Below are 18,070 nucleotides of genomic sequence, written 5' to 3' on the forward strand. Positions count from 1 at the left end.
ATTTAAATGAAAAAAAAACTGGTGACAAGTTTCTCTGCCCATTCATTCAAGTCAGAGTTCAACTGGTAATAAAAGTTTTAAACAAACTCACTCGCTTGTAGGCTGCCTCCATCCATGCCTACGAAACGTTCAGCTTACCTGAAATACAGGAAATGATGTCACAGCTAGACTCCAGGAACAGGAAATGGAGTACCAGGGGCCAATTAACCCAACTCTAACTGGAACATGATGTCTTTAAGAGTCACAGCCCTAAAACTTCATGCTGTGAAAATATAGCAGATGTGTTGCTCAGGTACAGGACTGGTAACATTTTGACTTAAGAACATCCAAATAATGTCACAGTTGACATGGGTCAATCCTGGATTCTCTGGGTACCTTAAATGCACTGATTGACTCCAGTGTGACTGGGGGTGTGAAAAAGGAATGCAGGGTTGAGGCCATAAAGGTGGTATGGCAGCTAATATGCATTGCTTCTTTTAAAGAGACATATTTCACATCTAAAGTCAGCATTTGTTTTTATTTAAATAGCCTTAGAAGCTGTAGGAACTAATCAGCAGTACCAGGGTGTATACACATTATCTTCTAGCTGCAAGACATTTTCTATATATAAATTGTGTCCTTCCAGTCACGGTATCCTAGAATTTCAGTGCACATGTTGGCTTTTGAGGACCTTAAAAATGACAGACAACTTAAAAGGGCACTGAGTAAGCATACCTCTTGGTCTCACAGATTTACAGTCCCTGTAGAAATACAAGTGCATCATACATCTTCACCATTTGATATTAAATCCAGAGTTCATTTTCTCCACTGCATGGTACTCTGTGTGCAATATTTTTGCAGCTTTTTCTGAGTCTGTACCACCCAGCCACTGTTCATACAGTTCTTTTACAGCGAGGTTCCTCTCTGGAATTTCCGTCTTAACAGATTCATACAACTTCTCAACTTGCTGAAGCAAATCCTTGCTGGATTCACCTTCTGCTCTGATCTGACCACCTCCATTTAAACAGCCTAGGTGCAACAAGAGAACATGCCTGTGGGTGTGCAAAATGCTTTAATAAAACTTTAAGAGCAATTAAAAGCAACTAATACAAACCAATGATCTCAATCTGCAATTGACAGTAGCAACAGAAGACTTCATAAATTAAAACACAGCTGAATGGGGAATGAAATCAAATACTGTAACATGGTGGGAAACACAAGCCCTACAAAAGGAGCCTATTGGTCAGTCATGGCCCAGTCTTAGTTCAGAATGGACAGCAATGCATGCTGATAAAAGGACAGGAAACTAGGACTTCCTGTTCCTCAGAGAGAAAGAGAGGGGAAGGGAGAGGAGAGGGAGCAGGAACTTGTGGCTCTTCTTCAGACAGCCTGGAAAAGGACCATGCTTAGAGCAAGTCAGGAATAGCCTTTGAGTCTCAACTGAAGGAAGGAGATGGGAAAGTCCTGCCCTCTCCATAAACGGAGCACTGGGAGGGGGAGTATGCAAGCATGGTGGATGACTGAAGAAAGCAGCTGGGAGGGGTCATGGGAACAAGCCAGGGATTGCAAATGTGGGGGAGCAGTGTGCCTGAAACCAGAGCTATCAGAGACAGCTGCATAATGCCTAGTTTGGACCATGCAACCAATTCTTCAGTGCTGGGGAACACTGCTACTAAGTGAAGATTATATGAACCCTAGAGAAGCAACTGAGGCCCAGAGAGGATGAAGAATGGCTGGCCAGAGCCAGTGGTTGCTTTGTATTTACCCCAGAGGGATTGAGTTTTCTGAATTTAGCTGACTGGCTAAATTAAATTGCCTATGTATCCAGCCAGAGGAGGCTGTAGCACTCCCTATACAAGGAAGGTAAGGGAATCTATTTAACATTTTCTAAGAAGTCTAAGAATTTTTTCCTACATGTGACTCCTTCATTTCTCATACCCTGCAGTCCTCTTGAGGTGATAGTGTAACTCTTAAGCTGAGAATATGGCTCTTTCCCATCAACCAAATGGAAGGAGTTGGGCATTGTGAACGCAGAGACAGTAATTGAACATCACTGACCGAGTTGAAGGGAGAAAGATTGGGCAAAGTGGTAAAGCTGTTTTAGCACACTGGAATGGAGCACTGCTTGTCTCTAAGCTAGTTGAAGAGCAGAGCTTTCATTTTTGCATGGCTTAGGAAGCACTTGGGTTTACAAAGCTAGGGGCAGGGCAGTGAGCAGGTTTTTAAAAGTTGAATTGTTCACTAAGAATTGCACCCCATTTTCATATACAGAGTTTCAATCATGACTATAAAGTAATTGCTAAAGAATTATTGACTGCTACACTTAAACAAAACCAACATACCTGACTTAACAAAACACTGACACAAGGCCTCTAGCTTTCAGAGGCAGACAGACAGACATGAAGGCTTCAATCCAGCTCTCAGAACTTCAGAAACCCTAAAAAGTCTTCCAGCAAACCTTGATGTCCAGTAACGGACATGTCCACTTGATGTCCAGTACCAGTGAAGGTCCCTGTGTAGCCTTACCTGATGGACAAGCCATGACTTCAACAAAGTGATAAGGTGATTTTCCTCGTTTCAGTTTTTGCACTAAATTCTGTATGTTTCGAAATCCATAAGCCAAGGCAAACTGCAGCAGGACTCTGCCATCCTTTTCCAGTGTCACTTCCTGGAAATCTTTGTTTCTAGGGAATAAAAGCAGGCAAAATCATTTGTCTAAATTGGGGTTATCAAACTGGGGGTCGGGACCCCTCAGAAGGTCATGAGGTTATTATGTGGGGGGTCGTGAGCTGTCACCCTCCACCCCTAGCCCCACTTTGCCTCCAGCATTTATAATGATAATTATATAAAAAAGAATTTTTAATTTATAAGGGGGAATCACACTCAGAGCCTTGCTGTGTGAAAGGGGTCATAAGAATGGCCATACTGGGTCAGATCAAAAGGTCCATCCAGCCCAGTATCCTGTCTACTGACAGTGGCCAATGCCAGGTGCCCCAGAGGGAGTGAACCTAACAGAGAATGATCAAGTGATCTCTCTCCTGCCATCCATCTCCACCCTCTGACAACAGAGGCTAGGGACACCATTCCTTACTCAGCCCGGCTAATAGCCATTAATGGACTTAACCTCCATGAATTTATCCAGTTCTCTTTTAAACCCTGTTATAGTCCTAGCCTTCACAACCTCCTCAGGCAAGGAGTTCCACAGGTTGACTGTGTGCTGAGTGAAAAACTTCCTTTTATTTGTTTTAAAACTGCTGCCCATTAATTTCATTTGGTGGCCCCTAGTTCTTATATTATGGGAACAAGTAAATAACTTTTCCTTATTCACTTTCTCCACACCACTGGTGATTTTATATACCGCTATCATATCCCCCCTTAGTCTCCTCTTTTCCAAGATGAAAAGTCCTAGCCTCTTTAATCTCTCCTCATATGGAACCTGTTCAAAATCCCTAATCATTTTAGTTGCCCTTTTCTGAATCTTTTCTAATGCCAGTATATCTTTTTTGAGATAAGGGGACCACATCTGTATGCAGTATTCAAGATGTGGGCATACCATGGATTTATATAAGGGCAATAAGATATTCTCCGTCTTGGTCTCTATCCCCTTTTTGATGATCCCTAACATCCTGTTTGCTTTTTTGACTGCCACTGCACACTGCGTGGACGTCTTCGGAGAACTATCCACGATGACTCCAAGATCTTTCTCCCAATTAGCTGCAGCTAAATTAGCCCCCATCATATTGTATGTATAGTTGGGGTTATTTTTCCAAAGTGCATTGCTTTACATTTATTCACATTACATTTCATTTGCCATTTTGTTGCCCAGTCACTTAGTTTGTGAGATCTTTTTGAAGTTCTTCACAGCCTGCTTTGGCCTTAACTATCTTGATCAGTTTAAAGAAAAGGAGGACTTGTGGCACCTTAGAGACTAACAAATTTATTTGAGCATAACCTTTCATGAGCTTCAGCTCACTTCATCGGATTCACTGAATGCATCCGATGAAGTGAGCTGAAGCTCACGAAAGATTATGCTCAAATAAATTTGTTAATCTCTAAGGTGCCACAAGTCCTCCTTTTCTTTTTGCGAATACAGACTAACACAGCTGCTACTCTGAAACTTGATCAGTTTAGTATCATCTGCAAACTTTGTCAACTCACTGTTTACCCCTTTCTCCAGATCATTTATGAATAAGTTGAATAGGATTGGTCCTAGGACTGACCCTTGGGGAACACCACTAATTACCCCTCTCCATTCTGAAAATTTACCATTTATTCCTATCCTTTGTTCCCTGTCTTTTAACCAGTTCTCAGTCCATGAAAGGATCTTCCCTCTTATCCCATGACAACTTAATTTACGTAAGAGCCTTTGGTGAGGGACCTTGTCAAAGGCTTTCTGGAAATTAAGTACATTATGTCCACTGGATCCCCCTTATCCACATTTGTTGACCCCTTCAAAGAACTCTAATAAATTAGTAAAACATGATCTCCCTTTACAGAAACCATATTGACTTTCGCGCAACAATTTATGTTTCTCTAGGTGTCTGACAATTTTATTCTTTACTATTGTAAAGTAGTACAAAAGTTTGAGAATCACTGGTCTAAATTAATTCTCTATTTGGCACTTTACTGAATACTAGAGAGCAAGTTTAAGTTTCATGCAGAAGCTTATTCAAATAAAGAAACTGTGTCTTTCTTTGAGGCAGCAGAGTACAAGAGAGTTCGAGGAAGAAACTAACCTCCATAAACCTACTTAAATTAGGGACCTAACCCCCAATTCTACCTCAAATACAAAAGGAAAAGCGTGTCAAGATGAACATTTTTATGTCTGCATAATGCAGATGCAACTCTAGTCAACATCAATTATTGGTGTCTTTAGTAGTAACAGAACAGTTATAATGCAAGTAACTACAAAACTAGAAACACAGTGTGCTATGGAAACCATTTTCCCCAAATTGATGCTTGGACACTTCTTAATTTCGAGCTTTGAACTCTCTCCAGTCTCGCTCAGTCAGACAATTGGCACACTCAGCAGCTCATGTCAGGCCAGCTATGCTGCTCCCTGGCCAAATAGCCATGCACTGCACAAGGTGGCTGGGAAATATGAGAACAACATGTGCATGGATTTCTCTTAGCATCCCTGGACCTCAGGTGCACTCACCCTAGATAACCACCTTGCTGCTAGGCTTTGATCTGCTGAAGAGCATCAGTGTCTGGATATAAAAATCCCCATGTTAATATGTACTTCTACAGAGCCCTACAAATGATACATTAAACACACACCTGGGAGGCAGGCAGGAGTCTCATTTTACATACAGGTAAAATGAGGTCCAGAGAGATTTAAGTGACTTGCTCAAGGTCTCTCAGCAATTGGGTGGCAAAGTTGGAAACACAACCCAGGAGTCTTGACACCTAGTCTTCTAATCTAACCACTAGTTAACACAATTAGGGAGGAGGAATTAAAATCCCAACACACCTGTTTTAGTGACTGACAGGCGAAGAGCTCCCTCATTTCCATGAGAGCTTCAGCTGCCAGGTTGCTCTAAATTTTTTCTGTAGCTTAATAGTGGGGAAATCTACACTGCAGAACACTATGTGGGTGATGGGGAAGGGATCAAGAAGGCACCAAGGGAAAAGGCTGCACAGACTGCAAGCCGATTCATTGCTAAGTTAACTGTGGGGGTAGGGAGCCAAGCGCCATGGCTTGCTGTAAAATGTTTAACACTGAACATTGCTCTTTAATTACCGCCAGGAGAGGAGTATAAACAGAACTGCACTGAAATACAGCACTTTGCAACATATTTCAATTCCTTACTTTAAAGGTTTGTATTGAATTTCATCCACTTGAATCCCAAACAGTTCTTTTGCTGCATACTTGTATATGTGCTCCAAATAGCCACCAGAACCATTACCAGAATGGCCAAGGAGCTCCTCTTCTAAAACGCTGCTAAACCTAGGGAAAAAGGAAGAAAAAGAAGGCCCCTCTTTGCAACTGCTTATAAAATAGGATACCCAGTGCTAAGTCCATTGGCACTGAGAATCTGTTCAACTATGGAGAAGTAATTTCAGACCACTAGTAAAAGAGTCACTAAGTTAACCCTGTCCCTTTTCCCCTCTTGAAACAGAAGTACTGCACCAAGCACAACAAGGGCTTGTGGAATTTGGAAGTAATATGTAGCCAGCTATAATTTAGTTTTTCTTGAGACCAACTTCCCGTCTGATAGCTATGAATTGCCCGGTATTGACTAGTGATAATTCCAGGGCTAAGTGAGCTGTAGCTCACGAAAGCTTATGCTCTAATAAATTTGTTAGTCTCTAAGGTGCCACGGGTACTCCTTTTCTTTTTTCCAGGGCTATGTAAATTTAATCCTACACTGATCCAAAGCCCTCTGAAAACTTTTAAAAAGGAAAATTTGTTCCAAGTTAAACATACCATCTCCAAGTAACTTTCACTGTGTCACTGTTATCAGAGTGTTTAAGCCTTAAACTCTATCATCTTTGCTAATCCCTACTACAAGTGTCTATTTGAACATCTAAGGAACTTTGCTCAGACTTGTTACTTTTCTGCTTCTATAACTGAAGCTTCCAATAAAAAAAAAAAAAAAAAAAAAAAGAGACTGGTTGCAGTGTCTAGCTTTACATGACCGTAGAGTCTTAGAGAGCCTATGTAGGGAGCCTATCCAATAGAAACCACCTTCAAACATGTCTACCTTAGGAATTTCTGGAGCACCTATCACACATGGGCATTTAAACTGGTCTTCCACTTCATATCTCATTCATTTCCATTTCTGAAGGATCCCAACTATTTATGTTGATGATAATGCCATTGATGAGTGTTAAAGCCACTCTCCAGAATAACCAGCAACCCTATTGCTGAATTTTGTTTTTAATTGAAAGTAGTTTTGCTACTTATGCACTTCTCTCCAATAATGGGGAAATGCCAATAGAACAACCTCCATGAATCCACTTCAGACCCAGAAATTGGGACTTATCCCAAAAGCATTTATATAGCGCATGTTCCAGTACAACTGGGAGGGGAAATGGCCTCAGCTATCAATTCTGGCCAACTGGTTTCCATACCCTTAAGCACAGAACTTCTAGGAAACCAGGAAGACCAAAATGAATGAGGCCAAACCTCTTGAACTTTGGCTCAGTCTCTCCTAGAAGCCAGTAAGGTAAAGGGGAACACTCATGTTTATATGGCCTAAATAATGCCAAGAAAAGCCATAGGTCAAACATCTCAAACAATTCCATTCCAGTAATCTGTCAAGGCACAGCTATCTATTTGGAAGGTCACTGTAATGCTTCTTGAGAACAACAAACCACATGTAAGCCACAACAATGGTTTTGTTATGAGAGGATAATCAGAGGAGCTGTGCTTATACCCACTCATCAAACAGGTTTCAGAGTAGCAGCCATGTTAGTCTGTATCTGCAAAGAGAACAGGAGTACTTGTGGCACCTTAGAGACTAACAAATTTATTTGAGCCTAAGTTCTCGTGGGCTACAGCCCACTTCATCGGATGCATAGAATGGAACATATAGTAAGAAGAGAGAGATTTTATATATACATACACACAAATACAGAGAACATGAAAAGGGGGAGTAAGAGGCTAATTAATTAAGATGAGTTATCAGCAGGAGAAAAAACACTTTTGTAGTGATAATCAAGATGGCCCATTTAGACAGTTGACAAGAAGGTGTGAGGATACTTAACATGGGGAAATAGATTCAATATGTGTAATGACCGACATCAAACAGTGACACTTGCATTCTGCTGCTCAGAGCTGCAGAAGGGAAAACACCTGGGATTTCAGTCAGATCTAAGATGTTGCACTTGCAGATAAAATCTCAGACTGGGAACTGTGAAAGACAATATTTCACCCTGTAATCAGCTTCAGAGGCTATTATTAACTCAACCCTTGTTTACAGGAACTGCGATTCATTAATAAGGGTTTCAGTGTGTCCAGCCTCACGTACTGCTGCTCTATGAAAAAGAGTCTGACAGTAAGCCCCATCGCTGGCTAAGGCAAGCAGTTATACCTCATAAGCTCAAGGATTTTTGGCACTTGTATCATTCTTGCTGCCAAATTTAATAACCTCCTACTGGCTTTTTCCACATGTCAAAGGCATAAATGGATTAAGAGCCATCTGACTGCTTTATGTTAATCCTCCAAAATCTGTGGAATACGGTCTGTTTATGACTAGTCAATTTACTAAGTAGGTTAAGGATAGCAAAAGGTTAGAGAGGAGCATTATCATCACTAAGCATGAAACATAACATTAAACAAGCACTTCTAATAAGTTAGCCAAGGATTTTATCAAAAAAAGAGTTAGAAATTGTTTGCTGCTATGGAAATGTTAATGAACAAAGAGTCCAGTGGCACCTTAAAGACTACGAGATTTATTTGGGCATAAGCTTTCATGAGCAAAAAACCTACTTCTTCAGATGCATGGAATAAAAATTACAGATGCAGGCATTATTATACTGACATGCTCAAACCATGAGGTAAAATCTTGTACACTTGTCTACTGGGCCATGTACATCTATTTTTCTTCTCTTACAGCTTCTAGGGAAATACTGAATTTGTAACACTTCAGTTTTATTAATGTATCAAAGTACTACAAAGTCACTTTCCACGCACTGATGAAAACACATCCTTTTAGTTTAACGTGCTGTGGAATACTGCAGCTAATGCTAATTTAGATGAATAAAACATCGGATTTCTAAATCCTCCAAATTCTTTTAGTCACTTAGCTTTCCATGCAGTTGGCATTTAGCCAGCAGTTACTTTTCAGTTAAAGCAATTAAACCGTCTCATCTGCTTTGCACATGTTCAATATGCTTTTATTGACTAAGAGAACACCTAGAGACTAGCTGAAATTACCTTGATATTTTCTCATTTGTTCTTTAGCACTGGAATACATACAGTGCCAAAAAATTAAATACAGCAGACCTGTAAATTTCTGTATCATCATATTATATTCTCCATTCTAGACTTTCATTTTTCCATTTGATCATTAGTTTCTAAATTTGTGCTTGGTGTAATGTTTCTAAAAACACAGATACAGTACGAATGTTAGCTATCTAAAGTAATAAAGATTGGATGGAAAAGCGTGGGTAGCAGAACAATTATGTCACTAACAACCTTACTAAGTGAATTCATCCACTCCTGCTGCTTTAGAGAAAAACAGCTATTAATGGTTGGGCTATGAAAATAAGACAGTTAACTTCAGAGTCTCCTAAAATGCTTACTAACCTGATCTTGTAGATTGCACAGTGCAGTTTATGATGCACTATTGTTCTTAACAGATTCAAAATCCAGAAGACAGCAACAAAAATCTGAGTAAGATGCAGATACTTGCATCTTTTGTGCAACTTTTGTAGTGTTAAATCATTTGTGGAAGGGGCAAATTCTGCTGTAGAACCCGGCTGTGCGAGTATTTCAGTAAACGTTTAAAGGGGGATCATTTGTTCTTACATGATATCCAAAGGAGCAGAGTCCACATCTGACAGAGACACTCCCTTTTGTTCCAACAATTGTAGAACTTCTCCTGAAACAGAAACACAAATGTAAGGGTTCTCTTTTAGGGAACAGAAAACTGTTCATCAGTATGAAAGCCTAAATCCACAAATGTAATTAGGGCCAACTGTCCCTAGTGACTATTTCTTCATAACTTATTTCACTTCTATTGTGTGGCAATGGGAGATGCTTTGCAGGAAAGCAGTCTGAACTGCTCAATGATGGCTCAAAGGTGAATACAAAAAATGTTCCAAGTCGACAAGTTTTCATTGGCTAATGTCCTAGAAAATCAAGTGTTAAAATGCAAAATCACTAACAGAACTGGTAAGAGGTCATGAACACATATTTTACAAAGCACTCTAGTCTAGTGCATATCTGTGTGTTACAGGACAAGTGAGGTGAAACTAGATAGCATAGTCTACATGGCATTTCAGAGCATTCTTTTAAGATCAGCAGCTACTCCTTATATCATAACAACCAATGGAGCACCTCTGGTTCCCTTACCCGTAGTAATTACACAGTCAACCTCACGAGTTTGGTACTCTTGGCTGAAAAAGTCTGGTCTTGAAGCTTCTAGTTTTTTGTCATAACAGGGCATTACTGTCACGTGGTAGGTCTGGTCAGGTGAAAAATGCTGCAAAAAAAATTGTACAGTTGCACTAATTAAATTAATTAGGTACAGGTAGGAGTGAAGCAGCTAAAAGCCAATTATGCTGCTAGAAATCTCCTTTGCTGCTAACAATTTCAGTAACAATTAATACTTTCTGTTCCTTCCCAATTGTGCAGCAAAGAATAATAGAGTAACAATCTCTGTAGTAAGCTTCAATACCATTTTTTTTTTTTTTGGGTGTGGAGGGAGGGTGTTTCCTCTAGTAAGCCAGATAATCCTGGCAGATTCAGTCAGTTAAGAGTCCATGATTACATGAGTAGTCAGATGTGTTTCAAATCAATTGCCACAGGCCAGACTCAAACCCACGACAATTTATATTCTGCAACAGCAACTCCAGGAAATTAGCTGAAAACGGGTACAAAAGTTCATCGCAATCCAAGAAGCTCCCAGGGACAAAGGAAACAAGTTGTTGACTCAAGGCCATTGTTTCAGTATCTCTTGTCAAATGCTCTGAATCATTGCCATATGTCTGAGTTTATTCAACAAAACCAATGTTAAAATCAATGTTCATTAACGGATAATAAAACATGGCAACAATGCTCAAGTTTTTTGGTAGACTCAACTTTTGGCAAAAAGAGTGACACCAGTCCTTAGACATCAAAGTGACGTTTAGAGGAATTCCAGAGGCAACAACAATAGAACAGAATTAAATCAAACTGAAATAGAAACGTTAAGCTGGGGAAAAGCAAGCAATTTTTTAGCAAGAGACTATCTGCATGTAAACGTGAATTCAAGCTCTGTGTAAGATCATGGTAGACATTTGCTTTTAGATAGGGGAGAAAAAAACATCAGAAAAGCAAATAGGATGGTGGTAGGGATGTGACAATTCCAACTCTTCTGGATTTGTTGAACAACAGACAGAGGTTTTAACTGACCTTTTCAATGCCAAAAACTTTAAACTCTGCTCCTAATAGGAACTTGCAGGGAAAGAGCCGGGCAGCTAAAGGTGGTGGTGGAGGTGGGGAGAGACACACACGACATGGACTGCTCTAAGACCAAGTATCAGAAGGGAGGCGAAGGAGACACCTGGTGGTATGAGTCTGATTTTTAACACTCTCTCTCCAACTCTACGCTTCTCATGAAATAAAATGGAGACAATAGACAGGCTGACCTGCTAGTGCTCTACAAGATTTTCATATCCGTAAATCAGTCCTATTTAATACACTGTCTTTAACAATGTTTTAAACACAGCTCAAGATCTAATTTCTACAGTTTCCTGTTAAGCCTGGTCAATGTAAAGTTTTACCTGCTGTTTTGCAAAGTGATCCTTGATCAAGGAGCCCATGACCTGCTGTGGGGACTTAGTGGTACTAATGTAAGGAATAACAAAACTTCCATGAGTTTTCTCCGCATAGCAGATCCAACCTGCGAAAAGATGAAGTATAATTAATCAATGCACAGACTTTCAGTGGCTTCAGAATCAGCCTTACTATCAGCCAATAACTACCATTTTCAGGCTCTCTTCTGCACACAGTATAAGAACAGCTCTTACCAACCAGATTCCGGGACAAGACTAGCTTCGCAAAGTAATGATGCACTTACACGTCTGTACCACTATGGGTAAGAACTTCCCAAATATGATTACGTGAAATGTGGAACAAGTGTCTTTCTTTATAAAGCCATTAAAGACATTTATTTATCCTCACAGCACAGCAGTCCCTGTCTAAGTGGAATGGAATGTGAAAAGACATTAAGAGAGAACTTCATGGCACCAAGAGCAAGTCTCACTTATACGTGGTTTTGGCCATTAACTTTTTCAGCCGTTTACTACACTTCTCTAGTGTGCAGTTAGTCTGCCACATTATCTGACCACTTCTATAGCCATTTTTAACTATTTTACAATATACCTGGACAGGCAGAGGCTAGCATGGGTAAAGCCTTTTTATCTTCAGTTTGCCTTCGAAAGCGTCGTACAAACTCTCGTTGGCTCTCCAGCAAGCTGAAGTTTCTTGAGAAAGTTGTATCAAACACATAGTGCACACCTAGATAGCACAGAGATATTAAAGTCACCAAAAAATTGACAAATTCCACAAACAACAATACAAAAATCCAGCCCAGTTAGGTTAAATCTTGGTATTTTTACATATTTATAGACGGCTGTAATTAGAAACAGAACAGTTTCCTAGTACATAATAAGACAGGCTAATAGAAAAACTGGATGAGAAAAATGAATTGGAGTGTTTTAGGATCCCTTCCCTCACATTGAGTTTAATATGCCATCAAAGTAACAGAGGTCTGAATTCCCATTCATGTTATGATTTTTGATTCATGCAACTTCTACAGACTTTAACAGAAGCTGCACTAGGAATGTTAGTAAGCTATACCAAAAAATTTCATCTGTGATTACCAAAAGGTAACAAGCTTGCCTAAATTTTTTAAGAATGCTGTCAATTTCTTGGCTGTTTCTAGAAGCGTCATCTTAAATCTTGCAGCTAGTGATGCTCTGGATTGTGGTGAAACGGAAACTATAACTAGCTTCTGTTGATTAGGAGCTGCAGTCTGAAAAACAAGAAGTGGAATATTAACATTTCCTGAGCATCTTTGTTAAGTTAGTCATTTAGAAGATACTTGTCCATGGTCGCAATGTTTTCTTTTTAAAGTATGATCCAGTGGGGGAAGATGTTGCATTTCCAAATCAAGAGACTACTATATGAAATATGATTCTTTCACAAAGTTATTCTGACCACTTTTTAAATGCAGAGGAACAGATAAGTATGTTCAACTGTGGATGGGCTACAATAGCTTTTGGTTCTTGAAGACTAATCTGGATACAGAAGATCTTCTTACCCATTATTTTACCTGCGTTTCAGCAATCAAACAGTATGATTTTCAAATTCTTGAGCCTAACTGCTGGCTACTGCATCAGTTGAGTATCACTTACCTTATTGGAACTTAACACTTTGTAGAGCTCTTCGTGGCTCTGCTGAGTGATTAACACACTTTCTGCGGATGTGATGCAGCCACTGCAAGCTAAACAATCATTCAGGGTAATTTTAGCCTTTTCAAGCTTTTGTGCTCCTCCATCCTAGAAAGAAACAGATTAGATCCAGTCCTAGCCATAACAGAGATCCATATGCAGACCATGTCAAAGACAACCTGCTACATAGCACTAAGAGAATTTTGCCAAAATAGGCAAACTGAGTAAGTCAGTTTTCAAATGACTTTGTTTTGGGGGGGCCCCCATCACCCAACTTCAGTCAGACCAAACTGAAAGTCAGAAACCAGAATCATAGCCTGAACAGCAGGGAACTGCTAGCCTTAATCACATGTCAAACACTGCTTTCACCCACTAAATGATGGCTGCCCTAGGGCACAATCAGACCTCTGCGCACCTTCCTTAACAGACACCACTAATGCAGCAGCCTCCATCTTCAACTCAGCATAGACATCAAGCTCTCTTGAAAGAGGAGCATCCCAAGTTTGTGTAGGAAGTACACCCTAACCCCTGAAGCTGAGTGCACCATTTCTACAACGCTCCCAGCTCAGGTAACCTCCAAAGTGCTGTAACTCTACTTTTGCAACCATGAAAATAGTTCATTACAATTCTGTTGTTTTTGATTCTATCAGCTAGTTCCAAAGGTTATGTAATTACATGACAAGCCACTTTACAAAGATCTTTTAAAGAATTAGAACCAAAAATAAAAGAAATTACCAGCAGCTACTCGCATCTATTTTGATTTACCCCACCCCCACTGAGGCATCATCTCAGACTGAGTGATCTAGATTGTTACCCAATGGTTGCCAAAGTGATATCAGATATTTACTAGTCGTAACATACTTATGTGCAGAATAATAAGGTAATTTATGGGCATTCTACACAATGATTACAAGGGGGAAAACAGTCTTACCTGATTGATTTGAAAATAGCTCCCATCATCTTCAATTCGGATCTTAGCTGCTGTTTTTCCAGGTTTCTTTTCAACTTTTATTGGCTTTACACAATCCTAAAACAGAAAAAGTAAAAAATTAAGTAGAGGAACCTTTAAATATGAAAGAGACAGGAGAGGAAAAGACTGATTGAAACTGGACAGAGTGTAAACAAAGATCAGTTCCAGAATGGAAACTTCTTATCTCTGGTTTAAGCTGCATTGGATTCTTTGTTTAGCATGCAATCTTACAGTTCCTGTAACCACCAAGGAGACAAGCAAAAATCAAATGAACAGAATCTACTTACCCCATTTTTACAGAATGAACATTTTCCCAACATCATAACCAAAACTATAGTAAAATTTGGTGCCAGTGTGAAACACTCAGATTTAAAGAAGTCTTGCTCAAAACAGATGACTGCAAAGTTCTGTCCTTTCCAGAATCTCTAAGGGTGATCAGGCATTCTTCATTGAGAGTTTTAGCAGACAGGAGGTGTGGTGATTACATTCAACATGTGGCTATTGCCAATGAAATTTCATTTGATGTTGAAGGCAAGCAGATGACTTTTATATGGATTGTTTACGGTTTAGTATGTTAGAGTTCGGTGACTGAAGTCTTGAGGGTGTTTCTATACTTTCCAAGAGTTGCACTGTTTGGGCACTCACACCTCCCTTGTCTAGAAGTCTGGCTAGCAGCCTCACCAGAATTCATCCTGACCTTAAATCATCCTTACTTTACCAAAATCCTTTTTCCATCTTGACTACTGTAAATCCTGCTTCTAAAAATCTTTGCTCTGAATTTAGGGGGGTTCACAATGCTCCCATTGCAAGGAGGACCAAATCACTTTGATGCCCCAATTATGCTCATTGAATCTAAATCAAACCTCTCCATGGACTTACTCCCCATTTCTAGCCCTGCACTCTTATGTCCTCCCTATACTTCTCCTTACTTGTGGCTCACTCTTGCTTGTGCTGCTCTGTTAGCAACTCTCTCCAGTCTTGCTTTCCTATTTGCTCTGATTTACAAACGACAGCAAAGCTCACCTGTGTTCTTGCCACTTTCCATTTCCTCCATACTGCAACTACTTTGTGCTGACTGAAAAGGAGTACCTGTGGCACCTTAGAGACTAACAAATTTATTTAGTCTCTAAGGTGCCACAAGTACTCCTTTTCTTTTTGCGAATACAGACTAACACGGCTGCTACTCTGAAACCTGTCTTTGTGCTGACTGATGTCTTTTCTGCTCTTCTAGCTCAGCTCTCCTTTTATTGATTCCATCTGTTTGGGGGATACTATTTACAAAATGATAGTCTATTGTAGTCCATAATTTACACTTTAAGAGTAATATTACCGGAGCCCTTGTAATAATTAAAAAAAAAAAAAGGGGGAAGATTTTATCTCAACTTGTTATCCAGCTGTCCTAGAAGTGCAGATGCAGCTTTTTCACTACGAAAATGTTTCCACTGATTGTGTGGTGGTGTTATGAACTGTTAATTAGCCTCTGTGCTCTATTCCAGAGGTGGCTGCACTTCAGTTGTAAAGGGAACAATCCCCTTTCTCAAAAAGAAAAGGAGTACTTGTGGCACCCATCCCCTTTCTGGAGATGTTAGATGAGAAACGTAATAATAACTACAGTGCACGTCAATAGTGCCTTCCACCCTAGGCGCTCAGAGCAAGAACAGAGAGACACAGGGGCATCCACAGCCCCTTGAAGCAGAAAACTTATTTCAAATCTACCAGAAAACAACTGTTGTAGGGCCAATTGTGAGCAGTCAGCCTGGGTATCACCTCTTGGGGGTGGAGTTGCAGGGCAGGGCAAGGCAAAGACTCAGTGGCAACCAGGCGGGAGGAAGACATTGTGCTCAGCCTGACTCTCGCCCCTAGAACTCCCCCCACCTGGGGATACCCAGCCCAGGGGCCCCTGGCGTGGGCTGGGAGCACGGAGAAGGGACAGAGGCTCTCCCCCAAGGGATCTACCTCAGCTTTCACCTGACAGGAGGGGTGGACTGAGAAGAGGGGGCAACACCATTCATCCCCCTCCACTCCCACATTCTTCAGAGCACTCCTCCCTTACAGGTCCCCCCCAAGACCTGCAGTTCCCCCGCACAGGCCCCTGAATAACCCCCTCTTGCCAGACAAACCTGCAATCACCCATATACCCATGCAGACACCCTCTTCCCAGCTCCCTGGGACCCCCCCCAGTCCCCTAGGCAACCCCCATCCCCGACCCCCAGGGGACACCCCCCAATCCCCTAGGCAACCCCCCATCCCTGGCCCCTGGTGGGACCCTCCCAGTCAACCCTCAGCCCCAGGGGGACCCCCAATCCCCTAGACAATCCCCCCATCCCCAGGGACCCCCCAATCCCCTAGGCAACCCCCCATCCCTGGCCCCCTGGTGGGACCTCCCAATCAACCCCCGGCCCCAGGGGGACCCCCCAATCCCCCAGGCAACCCCCCATCCTTGACCCTCAGGGACCCCCCAACCCCCTAGGCAACCCCCCATCCCTGGCCCCCTGGTGGGACCTCCCAATCAACCCCCGGCCCCAGGGGGACCCCCAATCCCCCAGGCAACCCCCCCATCCCTGACCCCCAGGGACCCCCCAATCCCCCAGGCAATCCCCCAATCCCTGGCCCCTGATGGGACCCCCAGTCAACCCCCGGGGGACCCCCAATCTTTTAGACAATCCTCCCATCCCCAGGGACCCCCCAATCCCCTAGGCAACCCCCCATCCCTGGCCCCTGGTAGGACCTCGCAATCAACCCCCACCCCAGGGGGACCCCCAATCCCCTAGGCAACCCCCCCATCCCTAACTCCCAGGGACCCCCCAACAATCCCCCAATCCCTGGTCCCTGATGGGACCCCCAGTCAACCCCCCGGGGGACCCCCAATCCCCTAGGCAACCCCCCATTACCCGTCCCCCGGGGGGACCTCCCAATCCCCTATTATCCCCCATGTCCAGCCCCCAGGGCCCCCCCCAACTGCCCCCTCCCAGGGTCCTAGAGCCCGGCCCCCCTCCAGGCAGCCCCGTGCCGTGCGGAGCCTCCTCGCGCCTCTTGGCGGGCAGCCAACCAGCGCGCTCCCCGCCTGCGCCGCTCGCCCCCGCGCCCACCTGCGAGGGCCCGATATAATCATCCAGGTCGGCCAGCTGCAGCACCCCGCTGAAGTGAGACGCCATTCCAGCCACACTGCCGCAAAGCGCCCGGCGCCGGCGGCGTGAGAGATAACAGCGAGATGCCACGCTGCCGGAAACCGCGACGGCCGCCGGAGGGGAGCCTCAATGGCGCAAAAGGAGCAGATGGGCGCATGCGTGGGCGTCTCAAGTCACCCCTCAAAACAGGTAGTGCGCATGCGGGCGCCGCCTGTCTGCAGTCTGAGTCCTCGAGCTCAGGCAGGGGGGTGCAGCACCTACTTGGGTAGGCCCGTCATGGGGTCCTGGCCGGATTGGGGCATTTAACCCCTGCCTCGCCAGGGTTATTCAGGAGCACTGGGGTGGTGCAGACAGGTGCTAAGCAGCCTGCAGGCAGCCTGGGCTTTCTCCTGCTGCTGCCAGCGGGCAGTGAGGGGCACCCATCCGTTTGGTTGCCCATCGCACGTTTATTGAGTTACAGGGTGCAGGTCAGAGCTGATCGCCGAGACACCCAGAGAGACCGAACACAGGCTGCCAAGCCACGCTTCGCATTGGAAAGAGGGGCAGTGGGCCAGGAGCGAGCCCCTTTTCTTGGGAGCGTTTTTATTGGATGGATGTTCTTGCTCCACCCCTGCTCTCCGAGAAAGCTTTCCCTCACCGTCACTGGGATTAAAACAAAAGTTTGACTATCCCCCATGATCCGTCCCGAGGGAATGCTGCTCTACAGCCGAAACACTCAAGGCTGGAATAAACAATGGTCACTACGTTTGCTACTGAAATGTTTCATGGGCATAAAATGGACAATGGCTGCAATTCTGCAAGTGCTCCATGTGTGGGTGGGGCCTCCTCTTGGCTTCATAAACCTTAGCATTTATGACCCCTTATGTGTTCAAAGCTCTGTACAAAA

The 18,070-nt window shown here is 43.0% G+C and overlaps 1 protein-coding gene across 2 annotated transcripts; it reads right to left on the bottom strand.

Annotated features, from left to right (window-relative positions):
• Positions 1-498: 498 nt before the first annotated feature.
• CIAO3 (cytosolic iron-sulfur assembly component 3) lies at positions 499-17,484 on the bottom strand. Of its 2 annotated transcripts, none has more exons than XM_038419110.2 (11): positions 17,146-17,484; positions 14,018-14,113; positions 13,051-13,194; positions 12,536-12,668; positions 12,017-12,151; positions 11,416-11,534; positions 10,004-10,133; positions 9,458-9,530; positions 5,792-5,929; positions 2,506-2,663; positions 499-1,008 (listed from the first exon to the last, which is right to left on the bottom strand). In XM_038419110.2, the coding sequence occupies exons 1-11, from the start codon at positions 17,209-17,211 to the stop codon at positions 770-772; spliced, it is 1,431 nt and encodes a 476-aa protein (XP_038275038.1). In that variant the 5' UTR covers positions 17,212-17,484; the 3' UTR covers positions 499-769. The 2 variants fall into 2 exon arrangements, with proteins under 2 accessions (XP_038275038.1, XP_043349997.1); XM_043494062.1 differs by having other exon boundaries at positions 901-1,031; positions 17,146-17,284.
• Positions 17,485-18,070: the final 586 nt, after the last annotated feature.

Source organism: Dermochelys coriacea, chromosome 10, assembly GCF_009764565.3.
Source record: "Dermochelys coriacea isolate rDerCor1 chromosome 10, rDerCor1.pri.v4, whole genome shotgun sequence".
Lineage (NCBI taxonomy): Eukaryota > Metazoa > Chordata > Testudines > Dermochelyidae > Dermochelys > Dermochelys coriacea.